Genomic DNA, 19,776 nt, shown 5'->3' with positions numbered 1-19,776 from the left:
TCTAATTTTCAACTATTATGGCTTTTATCTCTAGTTGTCCTCCATGTGTTGTCATCCCAAACTGCTGCCATATTTGGCCACCGCCACCGGGTCTAGCTGTCGCATCCATCTTGCTCCTTGTTCCGCTGCGCCTCTGGTCCTTAGAAGGTTCCACGCTTTGCAAGATTCGATCCGCAACATAAATAGAATTTTACAATTTTGATCCTATATTCCATAAAAGGAATGTACATGTATCTAGATCAAAAATAAAATCCTAATAAAACTAAATACAGCTCCTGCTGTATTTTATAATACAATCATGCACACACATATACATTCCCTTGACATGTACAATGGTCCAATCACACACATAAAACTATAAGCCATAATAGTTGGATCCTGCATCCACAAAGTTAGCACATCCTACTATTATCCTGTCTAAATTATGTATGACATGTGCATAATTAAACTAATATCAAATACACAGAGGCAAAACCCTAGCTCTGATACCAATTGTTGGTTGCTACTCGGAAAGCCTAGAGGTGCCACTGTACAAAAATTTTGTACAAAGGTCTGAACCTTTTCCTAGCTACCATGTGTTCTTTTAAATTAAATTTTGGATCGCCTGCGGAACTTAACACGTTTGATCCAAAACTTAATCTATTTGTTCTTTTAGGTTTTGACTTGGATCTCCTGCGGAACTTAACACGTTCGACCCAAGTCACCTTAAGTTATTAATTCCATTAAATATTAATTTCCATAATCGGTTCCCAGTACTGACGTGGCGAGGCACATGGCCTTCTTGGATATGGGAGCAACCACCACCGACTAGACAAAACCTTTTATAGAAAGCTAATATTTAATTTCCTAAAATAACTTTAGGTTAACCGAAAAAAACAATCAAATCACAAGGAAAAGAAAAACAAAAGAACACTATATCGAAAATAAATTCGAAACTCTAGAATCGTATGCCTCTTGTATTTAATATTATTTCCATAAATAACTAGCATGATGCGGAAAGTAAAAATTACTAGTTATACCTTCTAGAAAGACCTCTTGATCTTCTACCGTATTCCTCTTCTAACCTCGGACGTTGTGTGGGCAACGATATTCCGAGATGAGAACCACCAATCACCTTCTTCTTCCTTGTAAGTTTCGGGCATCAAAACTTCTTCTAGGATGAAGAGGTTCGGCCACCACCACCATGCTCCAAGAGATGCTAGAAACGAGACTCCTTTTTCTCCTTTTCTCCAAGCTAGATCCGGCCACTTCTATGCCTCCAAGAGATGATGAAGTCTCGGCCACAAGAAGGAGAAGAGAGAAGGAGAAGGAGAACCTCTAGGGGCCGGCCACACCAAAGAAGAAAAGAGAGGAAGAAAAAGAATAGAGTTCTCACCCATGAAGGCTCCTCTACCCCTTCTTTTATAATCCTTGGTCTTGGCAAATAAGGAAAATTTAATAAAAACTTCCTTAATTCTTTTGCCATTGAAAAGGAAAATTTATTTTAATTAAAAAACAATTTTCTTCTCATTAAAATAATGGTCGGCCACTAATCTCCAAAACAAGGAAAGTTTTAATTAACACAAGAATTAAAACTTCCTAATTTGCCTCCGGAAATTTATAAAAATTTCTCCAATAATTTTTCCCTTTATGGTGGATTATAAAAAGGAATTTTTATAAATTAAAATCTCTCTTTTAAACATGTGAATGATTTACTAAAAAAATTTTTTTACCAAAATTTAAATCATCCTTTTAAAACATGTCTTCACAAAAAGAAAGATTTTAATTAAAACTCTTTCCCTTTTAATTCCATGTGACACATCAGCAAACTTCTCATGTTGATTTATATTTGCAAGCAAAACCAAGCAAAAAACGTGAACAAAAACTTTATCACGTTTGTTGACTTAATTGCCAAGCAAAACCAAGCAAAACCGTGAACAAAGCTTTCTCACGTTTTAATCAACTCATGTTGACTTAATTGCCAAGCATAAAACGTGAATTGCTTCTCATGTTGATAAACAACACCAACATAAGTTGATGTTCTGTTCACGTTGATTTCAACAATGTGAAGCTTACTTAGATAGCAACATCAACTACATGAATTAGAAGGTGGGCTTAGATGGATACAAGACTTTATATAGAGGCTACGATAGGGATCGAGAGGAGGAATTGGTTTTGGTCTCCCGATGAAATTAAGCATCCCGTGTTCGCCCCGAACACACAACTTAATTTCATCAATAATAATTCATTCCACTAAAGAACTATTATTGAACTACCGCACCAATCCCAAATTATATTTTGGGCTCCTTCTTATTATGAGTGTGTTAGTCTCCCTGTGTTTAAGATAACAAATGTCCACTAATTAAGTAAGTTACTGACAACTCGCTTAATTAATATCTAGCTCCAAGAGTAGTACCACTCAATTTCATCGTCATGTCGGACTAAGTCCACCTGCAGGGTTTAACATGACAATCCTTATGAGCTCCTCTTGGGGATATTCTCAACCTAGATTACTAGGACACAGTTTCCTTCTATAATCAACAACACACACTATAAGTGATATCATTTCCCAACTTATCAGGTTTATTGATTCATCGAACTAAATCTCACCCATTGATAAATTAAAGAAATAAATATCAAATATATGTGCTTATTATTATATTAGGATTAAGAGCACACACTTCCATAATAACTGAGGTCTTTGTTTCTTTATAAAGTCAGTATAAAAGAAACGACCTCTAATGGTCCTACTCAATACACTCTAAGTGTACTAGTGTAATTATATAGTTAAGATAAACTAATACCTAATTACACTACGACCTTCCAATGGTTTGTTCCTTTCCATTATGGTCGTGAGCTACTGTTTAAAATTTATAAGGTACTGATAACATGATCTTCTGTGTGTGACACCACACACCATGTTATCTACAATATAAATTAATTGAATAACTACATTTATCATAAATGTAGACATTTGACCAATGTGATTCTTATTTCTAGATAAATGTTTATACCAAAAACTAGGCTTTTAGTATACATTCTAACACTACCGACCTAAAAGGTCATTGGGCGTGAGCACAAGGCTCACTTTTAATTCTCGCATGGGAGCCGACCTAAAAGGTCGTTGGGCGTGAGAGAAGAGCTCACTTATAACTCGCACTGGGGCGAGAGTCTGGGACTACCGACCTAAAAGGTCGTTGGGCGTGAGCGCAAGGCTCACTTTTAATTCTCGCATGGGAGCCGACCTGAAAGGTCGTTGGGCGTGAGAGCAGAGCTCACTTATAACTCGCACTGGGGCGAGAGTCTGGGACTACCAAGGGCGTGAGCGCAAGGCTCACTTTTAATTCTCGCATGGGAGCCGACCTGAAAGGTCGTTGGGCGTGAGAGCAGAGCTCACTTATAACTCGCACTGGGGCGAGAGTCTGGGACTACCGACCTAAAAGGTCGTTGGGCGTGAGCACAAGGCTCACTTTTAATTCTCGCATGGGAGCCGACCTGAAAGGTCGTTGGGCGTGAGAGCAGAGCTCACTTATAACTCGCACTGGGGCGAGAGTCTGGGACTACCGACCTAAAAGGTCGTTGGGCGTGAGCACAAGGCTCACTTATAATTCTCGCATGGGAGCCGACCTGAAAGGTCGTTGGGCGTGAGGGCGGAGCTCACTTATAACTCGTGACCGGGCGAGTGCAGGACTACCGACCTAAAGGTGGTTGGGCGTGGCAAGGCTCACTTTAATTCGCATGGGAGCGGACACGAAGGTCGTTGGGCGTGAGAGCGAGCTCACTTATAACTCGCCGTGGGGCGAGAGTCTGGGACCCGACCTAAAGGTGGTTGGGCGTGGCAAGGCTCACTTTTAATTCTCGCATGGGAGCCGACCTGAAAGGTCGTTGGGCGTGAGAGCAGAGCTCACTTATAACTCGCACTGGGGCGAGAGTCTGGGACTACCGACCTAAAAGGTCGTTGGGCGTGAGCGCAAGGCTCACTTTTAATTCTCGCATGGGAGCCGACCTGAAAGGTCGTTGGGCGTGAGAGCAGAGCTCACTTATAATTCGCACTGGGGCGAGAGTCTGGGACTACCGACCTAAAAGGTCGTTGGGCGTGAGCACAAGGCTCACTTTTAATTCTCGCATGGGAGCCGACCTGAAAGGTCGTTGGGCGTGAGAACAGAGCTCACTTATAACTCGCACTGGGGCGAGAGTCTGGGACACTCCGGTCCGAGACCGGTGGCGATGGCGCTGGTCCGAGACCAGTAAGTATACTCTCAAGCGGCAAAGGTATAAGTGCACTGCTCTTCTTCGCTTCCAACCGTCCCGCCTACGCCGGCCTCATTGCTTTGGTTATTCTGGTCGCTATTGCTAGCTTTAGGCTTATTCACTTGCGTCGTGTTTCTACCTGCCATTGCCTCACGTATGGTATAGAATTAAGAATAAGAGAGGGAGCGTAGAAACCTTACTCCACCCTTGGGCCATAACGCCCTTGCATCTTATGATGATCTCGCAGTTTCCGCGATGCGCCTGGTTAGCTGCTTGGATCAAGGCTACCTATGCGGAGCTACTTGCTCGGTCAATGAATATCCCCGCAGACCTGCTTGCTACTTTTCTAGTCTGACAATCGCTTCCGTTGCCCCGTCTTACCTACGGCCCTTTTAAATTGCTTAGCTTCTGCAGCTTCATGAAACTTCCCGCCTAACTTCGGCCTTTCACGAAGAATGCTTCTTTCTTTGAGGCCACGCCCCATCATGATTACCTTGCCTTGCCGACATTTAATGCGTTCCTTCTCGCGATGACACCTGTCTGGCACCTTTACTGCGCACGCCTCTTGACGCCAGCATCTGACCCCCTCTTGTACCCTTCGGCGCTTATTTCCCATCCGACGACGTCGAGACGCGTCACCCCAGCAAGATATGCGGCTCAACTCTCGATGTTTCCTAGGAATGAATGGGCTTTATAAACCCTAAAGGCAGTCCGCCTTCCTTGCCCCGACGCTTCACCATCCTCCTCCTCCCTTCGTTCGTGGCCGTTTCTAGCAGTGCAGCTCCTCGTCTTCCTGCTTACGCCTGACCTGTGACCCTTCTTGTCCTCATCCCCCTTACCTGCTTGCTCCTCACAGCCATGGATGGTAAGGACCCCCTCTGGTATTCGCATTACATTTCTGATTTAGACCACCACGACCTGTTTGCATTGCAATCCAACCTGGGGGTAGGCCCGGCATATGAGTTTCGCCTTCCTTCGACAGACGAACGTCCTTCTTCTCCCCCCGAAGGGTTTATCACAGTTTTTAAGGATCAGGTCTTAGGCGGTCTTCGCTTCCCGCTACATCCTTTTCTTTCTGAGTTGAGTCAGTATTGTGGGATTGGTATCTCTTAGTTTGCCCCCAATGTGTTCCGAGCGGTCTGCAGAACCATCATCTTGTGCCGCATCTACCAAATCCCCTTGACCTCCAGACTCTTCCATCACTTTTATTCCTTCCGACGAGCCGAGGCGGGGGTATTCAATGTTCAGGCCAAGCCAGGCCTTAAGTTTTTTGACGACCTTCCTTCTTCTAATAAAGGCTGGAGGTCACGCTTTTTCTTCCTCAAGCCCCCCGCCCCCTTAACGGGGCCTTCTCAATGGCATTCTTTCCTCGCTTCGGACTTCCCTTCGCATATCCACGAACCTGCCTGCTCCGCAGCTGCGGACAAGCTAAGAGGTGTTGTTGTTCGCCTGTCCGTGCTGATGCTGGAAGGCATTCTGCATGTTTTTGGCCTTAGTCCCATCCCTACCGAAATCGGAGCTCCTTTCGGTAAGTCATTATCTCTTTGTACACTGCTCTTCGCTAACTGAAGTGCTTTTTCTTCTTATCTTTGTAGCGGCCGCAATCCTCCGATCCTTTGCTAGCAAAGAGACACCTGCGGTGGCCGTTCTGCAAGCTCTGAACGAAGAGCTAACACAGGGTCTACCTTCTGCTCCCGCCGTCGCCTCCGGTTCGCCGCTTTCGGAACCCCGGGCTTCTGATGCGGAGGAGGCCCTAATGCTGACTGAGCCCTCTGTTCTCGGCCCTGCAGACTCCGCCCTACCCCGCCTCTCTGATCAACCTGCGGCTGAGTCATTGCCTGCAGGACCGGTGTCTTCTCTCCCTCCAACTATGAAGCTGCGCTTGACATGCAAGGGCAAGAGAACAGCCCCTGCCACCACAACTTCTTCTCCGCCTCCTCGTCGTCAACGCGTAGTGAGCGTCTCCTCCCCCACCAGGTCCTCAGATACGAGCTCGGTCCCAGAGGCAAGCTTGGTCCAGGAGAAGGCCTCTGACCTGGAGGTGGCCGACCCACCGTTGGACCTAACTGCTTCTGCGCCGATCCAGAGTATGTTCCCTGCCCCGCCTTCGTCCTCTGGCGACCAGCTCCCGGGCCTACCAATGTCCTCAGCATCTCCTCTCATAGCGCCTCCGAGCCCAGCCATGCCGCTTCCGAACCTGCCCTCTACAGACCCCGCCTTTGTAGCGTCCTGGCGGCTCCCTTCGGAGACTGATCCGGCCTACACGCCCGCTGCTGATTCGTCGCCTATCTTTGGTAGGGTCAACTTCTTTGGGGACCTGGCCATCTCATGGCACTCAGCCAGTGACCAGTTCTGGGAGAGTCATTCCCCTATGGGGGAGTTTGATCAAATTGCTCGTTCTCTGATGGCGGTAAGCTTTTCCTCTTATTTTTCTTGGTGTACATGTGTCTTCGTAACCCCTTTTCTCTTCTTTTGGCTATTTACAGACCTGCTCTGCGAATTTGTGCGCCGTGCAACGTGCGGTCGAGCTTCAGCGAGAGAACGTGATACTCAAGGCTCGTCTTCAGGAACTAAAGCGCCCTGCGGCTTCCCCCGCTCCTCCCGAGCTTTTTCTGGGAAGCTTGGATGCCTATTTGCGTGCCATTGGGGAGTCGGCGGCCTCTGCTCGTACCATTTCCCTTGCTGCCTTCGATAAAATTCAACAATTGGAGGCGGCTTTGAAGGCGAGTGAGTCTTCCTGGGCTTCTGAGGTGGATCGTCGTCAAGCGACAGTCTCTGAGCTGAAAGGCAAAGAGGCCGCGCTGCTCTCCCAATCAGAGGAGTTGACACTGCTTCGGCAAGGTCAAGAACTCTTGCAGATGAGGCTGGCCGACGCCCAGGCCCTGGTTAGTGCAGCCGCTGCCCGAGAAACGACCATGCAGACTCAGTGGGAAGCGTGTCAAGCCACTCTCCAATCCTTGCGAGCGGATCTCCTGAAGGCTCAGGAAACAGTATCTCAGGGCCAGAGTGATTTGTCCTTGGCCCGCGTCGAAGCTGAGGAGAATCGGAACAGCTTGGAGGTGTACCGGGCTGGCGAGTCAAAACGGCTGAAGGCGTACAGACTGGCCTACGTTCGCTCTTCCTTCTTTCTCCACAAGCTGGGGCGCTGGATGGTCTTGTTGCTTTGTCACGGGGTCGCTGGTGGGGTTAGACAAGCCTTTGAGCAGGGCTTCCTTCGCTCGGCACATCCCGCCACATTCTTGGACACAGCTCGTCTGACCAGGGAATTGCCGCAGGACACCTTCCCTTCTTTTGAAGCGGATGAGGGACTTTTCCTCTTGGAGGCTCCTCCACCTGCGGCCGATCTAGCTCTCGGGGATATCTCCGCCCAAGCCCCTTGCGTAGCTGCCTCTGACACGCTCGTTTTGCTTGCTTTGTTCGGCCACGTAGCTATTTCTCCAATAGTTGTCTTCGTACCTAGTCCGGCCCGAGCCAACTATTGCCTCGCATGTCCCTGAAGCCTGCTGACCTGCACTGTCTGTCCCTCTATACTGGATCTTCCGCACACTCTTGTCTTGGTTGAGCGACTCCTTTAGGAGACGCTTCGTATTTCGAGCCCGCGCCTTTCCCATAATGCCCTAGGGTTATATTTCCGGGGCTCATCACAGAACGCTCCCTGTCTGCCCTTGCCCCTGCATCCACCGTCCGTTGCGGACTTATGAAAATATCCTTCCTCCACCATACCTATAAGTATCTTCTTCCTCTTTCCCTTTTGTTATGATTCGCCATCGCCACGAAGTACTCAAACGTCGCCGCCGCCGACTGATCGTTTCTGAGACTGCCTCGCTCTTCTTCTTTTTTCTCCAAGCTTCCCCTTTTCGTCTGTTCCTTCTACCGCCCGAGGTAATTTCCTATGTAATGGCTTCTCCTTCGTGGGCTTCCTTGCTGGCGGAGCATTTCCCAGACGCTTCAACTTTCGCTGAATTAGATTGGGATGACCTACGGTACACTTACGCGATCCCTACTAGCTTTCGCCCCATCATTCCTATTGGTGTGAACTTGTACTTCGATCCCCCGCCAGGCTCTTGTACTTTCTTTACTGAGCAATTCGTATCTGGCCTTCGTCTACCCCCGCATCCTTTTTTATCCGGAGTGTGTTGCTACTTTAAAATTCCCTTAGGTCAGCTAACCCCCAACTCCATAAAGATTTTGTGTGGCTTTGTAATACTCTGCGAAGTTTGTGAGGTTTCCTGGTCGGCTCCCCTTTTTCATTGCTTCTTCGCTCTCGTTCGACGTGCCGATGGACTTTTTGATCTTCAAGCCCGCAGCCAGACTACTTTCTTCTCTTCTCTTCCTCCTACCAGTGCTAACTGGAAGAAAAAGTTCTTTTTTCTCCGGTTTCCGGAGGAGACAGGCTGGCCCATGCATTGGCAACCTGAACTGCCTATGACTCCGGCGCTGGAGGAATTCCACATGGACCTCTCTTATGCCACGGCTGCTGATCGACTGGGGGATTGGCGCTTGAATCTGACGAGATTACTATCTGAAGATCTACTTTCTTTTTTCAGGCTGAGCCACTCTACTTCCGACACGCCGTGCTCCTTAGGTAAGCTCGTGTTGAATGCCTCTTTTTCGATCACTTTCTCTGTGAGAGTGACTTCTCGTGTCGGTGCCCTCAGCTGAGGTTTTATACCGTGCGTCGGAGGTTCTGCCTTTGCCCCTCGATGACCTGGAGATAATGCGGCGCGGTCGGGCAATCTTGGACAAAAGGCCACTCCCTCACCTTGGGTCTGCCGCAGTCAGGGCAACGACTCAGCCTGCTCCCAGCCCTGCCTTACACGCTGCTTCTCCTTCCCCTGCCGCCTTGAGTCGAGGTCGGGGTCGGGGCCAAGCAACTCGTCCGGCCAGAAGCGCCTTCCGGGGAGCCTCGCGATCATCCAGACGTGGTCGCGCAGCTCTTCATCGCGCAGGTCCGAGCTCATCCGGCCGGGGCGACCCAGACAGGGGTGCGGCGGCCTCTTCACTGGGTCAGGCTCGCTCTGATGATTCTGACTCTGATAACCAGCCCCTGCTTCACAGGCGGCGCCGAAGACCAGGTTTGACTTCATTAACGCTTGGTTCTGCTTTTTTCATATGCTCATGTCGCCCCTTGCTACTGTCGTGACTGGCTCTGACATTACTTCTTTCTTTACTTCTGTTTCCCTTATCTGGCAGTTTCTCCTAACCCCTACAGGGGGCGACCAGCTGCGTTCCGCTCTGCTCCTACTGCTGCAGAGGGAGACAGCCCCGGCGATCATCAAAACCCAGTGCCCACTGAGCCTGTTCCTGAGCCAACTCCTGACGTCGGACCTTCTCAACCTTCCTTCTCCGCCCGCCCTCGTTACAGGACCACCATTCCCTCTGAAGCTGCTCTAGCTCGGCGGCCTGAAGCCCCCGCAAGCCTTTTGATGATGAAAGGCTGCCTCGGCAATTTGTGGGCGGAGAGTATGGATCAAATGGGTGCCTCGCCTCCATTAGCCCAGATGGACAGGTTCTCGAAATCCTGGGCTAAAGTAAGTACTCTTCACCTTATACTAGGTAGTGGTTGACCTTAACTAAGGGTTATATCTTTCCTCCAGACTCATGCAGAATCTTTGGTGTTGAACCAATCCTTCCATACCCTCCATCATGAAAGCAAAGAACTCCGGGAGAGAGTCTCCGAATTAAAGCTGCAGCTGAACGACCCTGCCCAAGCCAGCTATGCTTTGCGAGCCGAAATCCAAGCCTTAACCAATCAGACCGACCGGCAGAGGCGATCCCTGACGCAGATCAAAAATGAGCTCCGAGCTATGAGAGAGGAGAGGGCTGCATCTGAGACGGGGTATCAGCAACAACTAGCCCATCAGGCTCAGGAAATACAGTCCAAGGATGCTCTTCTGCAGGAGAGAGGCGAGAAATGGAGGTGCAGACAGCCCAACTGGAGACCCAGGCAGCTGAACTGAGGGCTTTGAAAGTAGAACTGTCACAGTCCCGGGCAGCATTAACTGGAGTATCCACTGCCTTAACCATCTATCAAGAAGGAGAGGAGGCTCGTTGCCTGCGAAACCGAATGTCGTATCTGACTTCTCCCGAATTTTTTTCTCAAGCTGGGGCACGCTTTGCTACAACCGTGCCATATACGGCAGCTGGAGTTATCAGGCAGCTGCACGCACAGGGATTCTTGAGCTCCATCCCCGCAGCAGACTTTTTGGACCACGACCAGATCATTCAGGGTTTTCCGGACGAGATTTTTGCTCCTTTCAAATGAACTGTATTAGCCACTTAAATTGGGAAATTTTTACACGTATACATGCCTCTTAGAATTTTCACTTGACTGTCCTACTGTCTTCCCGCCCATCGTCTGATCCAACCTACGTCCACAGAGCCAGCCCCCTCAAACTCGATAGGGCTGTAGGTAGTTAGCACTCCAAGGTCGGTCCAGCTTCCTTCCTTGAGCGTCCTGCAAATAATAGGCTCCCGATGCCAATTTATTGATAACTTTGTATGGTCCGTCCCATTGTGGTGCTAGCTTCGTCACTTCCCCCAAGGGCTTCACCTGCTTCCAGACTAGGTCTCCTTCTCCGAAGAAACGAGGGATCACCCTTCTATTATAGTTTTGCCTCATTCTTTGCCTGTAGGCCTCCAACCTGGCCGCTGTTTGTTCGCGAATTTCGCTGATGAAATCTAGCTCAGCCAGCCGTCGCTCTACGTTCCCTTCATCATACATCATTCTCCTCACGGATGGTATCCCGACCTCTAGAGGCATCACTGCTTCATTACCGTACACTAAATGGAAAGGTGTCAGACCTGTACTTTCCCGGGGTGTTGTACGATAGGCCCATAAGATGCTCGGCAGCTCGTCCACCCAACCGCCTCCCGTATGATCCAGCTTGACTTTGAGCTCCCGCACTATTTCTCGGTTGACCACCTCTGTCTGACCATTGCTTTGCGGATGCGCCACCGAAGTGAAGGATTGAGTTATGCCGAACCCCTTGCACCAATTTTGTATCTTGCGCCCTTGAAATTGTCTACCATTGTCTGACACCATCTTGTGAGGCAAGCCGAATCTGCAAAAGATGTTCTTCCATAAGAACTGGATCACCGTATCTTCAGTGATTTTAGCCAGAGCTTCCGCTTCCACCCACTTAGAGAAGTAATCCACTGCTACCAGCAAGAAACGCCTTTGCCCCGTCGCCATTGGGAAAGGACCCACTATATCCATACCCCACTGGTCAAATGGGCATGACACTATAGACGTTCTCAGTAGTTCCGTAGGTCAGTGTGTCAGATTCTGATACCTTTGGCATGACAGACAGGTATTCACCAACTTCTGTGCGTCCTTCTGTAAGGTAGGCCAGAAATATCCAGCCAATAGTACTTTCCGAGCCAGCGTTCTCCCACCCGCATGATTACCGCAGCATCCCAAGTGTATCTCTCGTAAGGCCTGATCCGCTTCTTCCATATTCAAGCACTTGAGCAAAGGTCTAGAGAAAGACCTTTTGTAGAGTTGATCTCCGATCATGATATAAGAATGGGCCTGTCTCCTGAGCATACGTGCCTCTTCTAGGTTTGTGGGTGCAATCCCTTGCTGGAGGAAACTCATTATGGGCGCCCTCCAATCAACTACTTCTCCCAGATTATTTTGCAGGTCTATCTGAGCTATAAGAAAGGTATGCGCTATAGATCTATCCAGCACCCAAGTAGTCAGGGAGCTGGCCATTTTAGCCAACTCATCTGCTCTTTCATTTTCGGCCCTGGGAATCTTGGTGACTGTGACTTCCTTAAAATCTTTTCTCATCTTCTCATAGGCTTCCTTGTAAACTTGCATATTTTCATTGTTTGCCTCGAAATGCCCGACCACCTGCTGCATTACTAGCTGTGAATCTGAGTAAATCACGACTTTGCTTGCCCCACATGCCGAGCTGCTTGCAGACCTGCCAATAGGGCTTCATACTCTGCCTCATTGTTAGTAGCTCTGAAATTTAGCCGTACAGCCAGCTGCATAATATCTCCCTGCGGAGATATCAGAAGCACGCCTACCCCACTTCCCCGATGGGTAGCTGATCCATCCACATAAATCTTCCAGACCTCCTCCGAGTCTGCTTGATAAACTTCTGTCAAGAAATCCGCCAGAGCCTGTGCTTTGATTGCGGTTCGGGTCTGATACTGTATATCATATTCCCCTAGCTCGGCCGCCCATTTGATAAGCCGACCCGCTACCTCCACCTTGGTGAGAGCTCGACCCATAGTACTGTTTGTCAGGACGGTGATGGGATGCGCCAGAAAATATGGTCGGAGGCGCCGAGCCATTAGAACAAGTCCGTAAACCAACTTTTCTAGGGCCGTATACCGAGACTCAGCCCCCTTCAATAGATGACTGAAAAAATACACTGGCCGTTGTACATTGTCTTGCTCTTTAACCAGCACAGCCCCCACGGCTTCAGGGGTAGCTGACAAGTATACCCAAAGAGGTTCTCCCATAACAGGCTTAAACAACGACGGCAAGGATTCCAGGTATTGCTTTAGCTCCTCCAAGGCCTGTGTGCACTCCTCCGTCCACTGAAACTTGGCTGCCTTCCTGAGCACTTTGAAAAAGGGCGCAGCTCGATCTGCAGATCTGGAGATAAATCGGGATAGTGCTGTTATCCGACCGACCAGCTTCTGTGTTTCCTTCAGGTTCTGTGGGATTTGCATGTCACGAAGTGCTTGAACCTTCTCAGGGTTGGCTTCTATCCCCCGCTCAGTCACCAAGTAGCCCAGAAACTTCCCTCCATTGGCACCAAACAGACATTTTAGGGGATTCAGTTTTACCTCATATTACCTCAGAGTCCCACAGGTTTCTTCTACATCTTTTATCAGACTGGACGCCAGGGGGGACTTGATCAGGATGTCATCAACATAGACTTCTACGTTCCGCCCGATCTGACTCCGAAAAACCTTATCCATCATCCTTTGGTAGGTAGATCCAGCGTTCCTGAGTCCAAACGGCATGACAGTATAACAGAAAGTACCATCAGCTGTTATGAAACTAACCTTCTCCTGATCCTCCTTAGCCAGGGGTATCTGATTGTATCCCTGATAAGCGTCCATCATGCATATCCTTTCACAGCCAGCAGTCGAATCCACCACCTGATCAATCCGCGGGAGTGGGTAACAATCTTTGGGGGTGGCTTTGTTGAGGTCACGAAAGTCTATGCACACCCTCCACTTGTTGTTGGGCTTCTTCACCAGTACGACGTTGGAAAGCCAGGATGGGAATTGCACCTCTCGAACATGTCCTGCCTTCCTAAGCTGATCCACTTCAGCCCGGATAATCTTATTTTGGTCGGCGGAGAAGTTTCTCTTCTTCTGCTTGACTGGCTTGGCCTCGGGTACAGTATGCAGCTTGTGCTCAGCTACTTCTGGTTTAACCCCGGGTAGTTCCTCCGGGGACCAAGCAAAGACGTCTCTGTTGCGAATCAGGCATTGTATCAGTTCCGCCTTCAGCTCCGGCGACAGGTCACTAGCAATGCGAGTGATGCTCTCAGCTCTGTCAGGATACAACTGAATATCTTCGCAGGAGACAGGCTCCTCAGCAATAGGCAGAGGCTCTTCCTGGATGGCATGTACACCACCATCCTGAGTCCGCCGGCTCTTGCGCGCCTCCACCCGGACCATATCGATGTAACAGCTGCGAGATACCTTTTGCTCTCCCTTGACTTCTCCGACCTACTCGCCGACCGGGAACTTGATCTTCTGGTGAAAGGTGGAAACGGCAGCCCGGAACTCATGCAGAGCTGGCCTTCCCAGGATGACGTTGTAGGAGGAAGGCGAATCCACCACAATGAATGTGCTCCTCCGAGTGCGCACCAATGGCTCAGTGCCCATGGAAATGGCCAGCTTGATCTGACCCATGGGTTTGACTTCATTACCTGTAAACTCATACAAGGAAGTGGTTACAGGTTGTAGCTCAGCAGCGTCGATCTGCATCTCTTCAAACGCAGCCCTGAATAAAATGTTGACAGAGCTCCCAGTATCCACAAAGACCCGAGCCACTCGGCTATTAGCAATAACAGCCTTGATTATGAGGGCATCGTCGTGAGGCAGTTCTAGACCCTCCAGATCTTGAGACCCAAAACTAATAACAGGGTCGGAGGCCTGCTCGCGGTTGCATCCCACGGCTCTGACATACAACCGCCGGACGTGTGACTTACGGGCTAGGCCCGAATCCCCATCAGTGGGCCCTCCTGAAATCATACCAATCTCTCGCACAGCCACATTGCCCCGGTTATCCAGTTCTCCGGCATCCCTTCGGTCTTCGCCTGGGCCAGCTGGATCAGATGGGCAGGCTAGGTCAGGCAGGGTCTGCCGAGCACGCCCAGCTGCAGCCCGTTCTTCCTCCATTCTCTGTATTTGGGGCGCCAATGCAGGAGGAGGCAAGCCCTGCTCTGCAGCTCGCCTGGAGTCCCGGGCAAATTGGAAGCAGTTACTGAGATCATGCGTCCTGGACCGATGGTATGTGCAATATGGTGCCCTCCTTGGTCCCGGTCCGGGCACGTGTACGGCGGCAACTCGCGGCGCTGGCCTGACTCCCTGAGTGGGTTGGTCTGGGTTGACCTCGCTGGAAGGGCTGAGCCGGCAGCGGTGCTCTCCTTTCAGGTCGGTTGCCTGGAGCCATCGTCTTTTCGGCTTTCCGCCTGGCGGCCTGCGCTTCTTCCACCTTGATGTAGCACGAAGCTTTCTCCACCATATCGTCGAAGCTTTGGGCGGGGTTTTTGATGAGGTCCCTGAAGAATCCCCCTTCTCGCAATCCGTGGGAGAAGGCGCTCATCAATATTTCTGAGGTGGCGGAGGGGACGTCATTGGCCACCTGACTGAACCGGTTGATGTAGTTCCGCAAGGGCTCGGTCGAATCCTGCTTGAGAGCAAAAAGGCAGTGGTCGGTTTTTTGATACTTACGACTACTGGCAAACCGGCGCAAGAAGGCCGTTTTGAAATCCATGAAGCGATTGATGGACTTCGGGGGCAATCCATCGAACCACTTCTGTGCCGACCCAGACAGGGTGTGTAGGAATACTCGGCATTTGACAGTATCACTGTATTGGTACAAGATAGCCGCGTTCTTGAACTTCCTCAAGTGCTCTTCCGGGTCCTTGCTCCCATCGTATTCTCCGATGTTCGGGGCTCGATACCCTTTAAGCAGGCTTTCCCTCAGGATATGAGCTGAGAAAGGCACCTTGTCATCCGGATCTTCAGGTAGATCTCCGGCAGGGATTATAGCTTTTCCCTTTCCTGAATCCCAAGGTGGGTGTAAAGAGCTTTCCGCCACCGATGCCGGCGGTTCCTCCTTCTTCGGACTGTGCTCACGGGCTTCAGCTCGACGATAGTTGCGGCGAGGTTCCCGAAATGAAGTACGAAGAAGCTCTTCCTGCTGCTTCCTCTTTGAGCCCCTGTCGGAGGCAGGAGCTGGTTCCTTAGACGCTTCGAGCGCCAAGCGAGGTCGCGAAACTGTCCCTTGCTTTTCGGAGGCGGCTTGCCTTCTAACTTCCTTGAAGAGCTCGTACTCCCCCACGGTCATGGTTACGTTGATCCTCCTGCTAGAGCTGTGGCCCGAGTCCTCCATCTTCACGCTCCGGATCAGGCTGTTGTGTTTCCCACAGACGGTGCCAAATTTGATCCCGTCCGGAGGCTGAGTCGGACGGAGGCCAGTCGAGGTGTCCCGATCGTTGACGGAAGGTTGCGGGTGATTCGGCTCCCACGGGTGGCTGACAATGCTACAGGACCCTGCGCACACTCAGACGATCTCCCCCTCCACGTTAGAGACCGAAACCCAGGGAAAAAGTCCCCGGATCAGGCCCTCCGACGCTCAAGTCAGGTCCTTTTTCCCCAGAAAGAACAGAGAGAAGCAGAAAGAAAAAACAGTTGTCCTTAAAAAAAGTGACGAGAGAGTGTCTGCGCGTACCTGCATACGAGAGGTTTCTCGCCTTTTATGCCTCCCCCTTGGAGCCTGCCATTCTGTCAGGAAAAACGTTAGACGCCGGGCTTTGTCGCCTAGCTCCAGACACCTGTCGCGCTGCTATTTGTCGTGCAAGCATCTTTCCGTTTAGAAACCTCCGCCTTCGTACATGGATTTTGTCTTGTAGTAGGGGGCAGCTGGCAGGCTATTAGTGGTTATGAGGGCATCTTTTCGTTTTAGGAACCTCCGTTTTCGCCTGCATTGTTGATATGTAATGACTCCCATCGACAGACCGTTAAGATTCTCCGCATCCGCATTACTTAGCTCCTCCGACCCATTGTGTTCCCGTACCAGCCTGCATCTGTAGTCCGCATTTCCAGGCCTCCAACCCGCAGACCCGCGGCCCTAGCTATTTAGGCACAGCTATGCTGATCCTCAACCTACATCCTGTGCTTTATACTTCCTGGCCCTCAACCGCAGGTCTGTAACTCGGGCTGCTTCTGACCAACTCTGCCGCTTCCGGCCCATTGGCTTATACTTCCAGTTCCTTGCCTCTGCTTAACTCTATCGTTCCCCACTTGCATCCTATGCTTTGTACTTCCTGGCCTTCAACCACAGGTCTGTAGCTCGGGCTGCTTCTGACCAGTTCTGCCGCTTCCGACCCATTGGCCTATACTTCCAGTTCTTTACCTCTGCTTAACTTTGCCGATCCCGACTTGCATCCTACGTTTTGTACTTCCTGGCCCTCAACCGCAGGTCTGTAGCTCGGGCTGCTTCTCACCAACTCTGCCGCTTCCTGCCCATTGGCCTATACTTTCAGTTCCTTGCCTCTGCTTAACTCTGTCGTTCCTCACTTGCATCCTACGCTGCTTTGTACTTCCTGACCTTCAACCACAGGTCTGTAGCTCGGGCTGCTTCTGACCAGCTCTGCCGCTTCCGATCCATTGGCATATACTTCCAGTTCTTTACCTCTGCTTAACTTTGCCGATCCCGACTTGCATCCTACGCTTTGTACTTCCTGGCCCTCAACCGCAGGTCTGTAGCTCGGGCTGCTTCTGACCAACTCTGCCGCTTCCGGCCCATTGGCCTATACTTCCAGTTCCTTGCCTCTGCTTAACTCTGTCGTTCCCCACTTGCATCCTACGCTTTGTACTTCCTGACCTTCAACCACAAGTCTGTAGCTCAGGCTGCTTCTGACCAGCTCTGCCGCTTCCGACCCATTGGCCTATACTTCTAGTTCTTTACCTCTGCTTAACTTTGCCGATCCCGACTTGTATCCTACACTTTGTACTTCCTGGCCGTCAACCGCAGGTCTGTAGCTCGGGCTGCTTCTGGTCGGCTCTGCCTGACATCTGAGCATCACGCCTGCTTGCCTCTGGTCGCCCCGTCAGCCTGACCATTGACTGCCGCATCACCTCAACTATTGACCGCCACGTCCTCTTGACTTTTGACCGTCACATGACCTTGACTTTTGACCGTCACATGACCTTGACTTTTTCAACCCTTTTCTCATGGACCCCTCCATTATCAACCGTATCAGCAGCTTTCATCCATGCCCTAATATCACCACACTCTCTGCATTATATTGAATTATTGATTCGCTAGAGAGAGAGAGATAATTTGTTAAAAGTACTTGTACGAAGGAGTGGTCGATCGCCTATCTCAATGCATGGAAGTGTTCTTGCTAGTAGTGTTTTGATTGATTGATCAGGAAGGCCTTTGTTGTTGGGGGAAGAACGGCAACGAAGCGTCGGCGACGATGGCGGTGAGGGGAGTCGAGTATCCGTCGAGGAGCTCCGGTGTGGAGGTGGCGGCGGGGGTGGCAGAGGAAGTGGATGCCTCGCGGGCGAGTTGGGAAGAGGGGAGGTTGCTGGCGGCGCCGTGGTCGTAGAGGATGCCTTTGAAGAGGTGGCCGGCGATGCGGACGGTGGTTTGGTATGCGTACTCTTCGTCGGCGTCGTCGACGGCGCTGACTCGGACGCAGCGGAACATGGCCTCGGTGTTCAACTCCGGCGGGAAGATCCCAGAGTCGAGGGTTGCTCCTGCAGTTGAAATAAAAAATAAAAACCAATTTTTGTATGTTTTGGGAAGTTCGTTGTAGTACCAAATGTGGTGGTGACGGCGGTTGTGGCGGCGGCGGTGGTGGAGGGGACGATTTCGCGGAATCGCTTGGAGTTCTTGCTGCCGGCGGCTTGATGCTGCTGGCGCTCGCGGCGCCTGGCGGCGGGGACCCACGTGCTCTTGATGTGAGTGGAGCACTTGAAGCTGCGGTTGATGCAGCAGATGCGACAACGGAGGTGGGCGCATTCCTTCTTCGCCTGGTTGCCGCAATCCTGACAGCTCTGGCCCCCGCCGCCGCCTATTGCGGCCGAGCCCGCCAGCGGCAGCTGGTGGGGGAAGCCCGAGTACCTCCGTCGCTGCTGCTGCTGCCACGTAAGCTCGAAACCGCGAGTGTAAACACAGCCATCCATGTCGTCGCTCCGGCTAGGACCACCGCCGCCATAGAGGAAGAAAGCCTCCTTCAGCGGGGGCTGCTGTTGCTCCCCGCCGCTTCCGAAAGGAAATCCAGCCTCCATGATCTCTTCCTCTTCTTCTCCCACTCCGATCAGCCTTCTAGCTAACGCATCAATTCCCGGCCGGCTTTTCTTCTCTAATCGCCGCCGTCGCCGGAGCTAAGCGCCAACACAGGTGCAAACTTTCCAGAGAAAAGACAAGATAATGATCACTGTTGCTGCTGCAAGAACCACTCTTTCCTGTTCTCCTTCTACTTCACTTCTCGCCAACACATCAATTACCGGCCAGACTTTCTGCCTAATCTTCACCGTCAAACTTTAGACGCTATAATGATCGATCACTCTCGCTTCTGCAGCAGAACTACACTTTCGACGCCACCAAGGAGACGGCTTTGTTGGTGCTGCTGCTGCAGCCGCAGCCGCCTCGATTGGCCATTTATTGGCTGCTCTGCTGCGCTCATCTTTCCATACCTTTCCCCAATCCCCATGCGCCTCTTTTGCTGCCTCTTGCCTCTCTCACTATCAGCCACAGTGTGGTGCGGGAAGGGAAGAGCAATAATGAATTTATTACCTCGCCGAAATGTAATTGAACAGTGAACTGGATTTCGACGTGGGACTGTTACTGGAAAACGATGGGGCATGGCGATCACCAGGTCTCCATCATCTTAGACTTAATTTGGAGGATCGACGAACCATCTAAATAGAAAAATTAATTTTTTTTTAATAAATATATAACTTGATACGAGATTCTGTCCGTCTAGCAAGAGATGAGGTAACTTAAGAACAGTGCGTGCTGCGTTCAGCTCGATCCCTGTGTTGGCGTTCATGAAGTCATTAAGAGAAGATATAACAATGAAGGAGAAGGTGATCTCATGCTTATATGGGCATTAAGTTTAGGGTTGGTGAGATATGGAGGCACATCCTCTGGCAGAGGAGCATTATGTTTTAAGAGGGTGGTGTGGGGTTAGCTCGCTGTCTCCGTCGTGCAATTAAATATAGCTGCGAGTTGAGTTGGGAACGGTGCAAGGGTCAGACGGTTAGGGGGAAGTGATTCAAACCGAACCCTAATTGAAGTAAAAAGATAGAATTTATCATCCCAAT

At 50.5% G+C, this 19,776-nt stretch overlaps 1 protein-coding gene across 1 annotated transcript; it reads right to left on the bottom strand.

The window, feature by feature from the left end:
* Window positions 1–17,807: 17,807 nt before the first annotated feature.
* LOC122021281 (protein SHORT INTERNODES-like) lies at window positions 17,808–19,204 on the bottom strand. Its single transcript, XM_042579382.1, has 2 exons — window positions 18,267–19,204; window positions 17,808–18,204 (listed from the first exon to the last, which is right to left on the bottom strand). Exons 1-2 carry the CDS (start codon window positions 18,736–18,738, stop codon window positions 17,870–17,872), a joined length of 807 nt encoding a protein of 268 aa, XP_042435316.1. The 5' UTR covers window positions 18,739–19,204; the 3' UTR covers window positions 17,808–17,869.
* Between the last annotated feature and the right edge of the window lie 572 nt (window positions 19,205–19,776).

The sequence above is a fragment of the Zingiber officinale genome, chromosome 9A (genome assembly GCF_018446385.1).
Source record: "Zingiber officinale cultivar Zhangliang chromosome 9A, Zo_v1.1, whole genome shotgun sequence".
NCBI lineage: Eukaryota > Viridiplantae > Streptophyta > Magnoliopsida > Zingiberales > Zingiberaceae > Zingiber > Zingiber officinale.
This window is presented reverse-complemented; position numbering and strand designations above follow the sequence as displayed.

Coding starts and splice junctions, on each gene's coding strand:
- LOC122021281 (XM_042579382.1), bottom strand. CDS start 18,738: ATGGAGGCTGGATTTCCTTTCGGAAGCGGCGGGGAGCAACAGCAGCCC. Junction 18,205..18,266: donor CGCCGTCACCACCACATTTG/GTACTACAACGA, acceptor TTTCAACTGCAG/GAGCAACCCTCGACTCTGGG.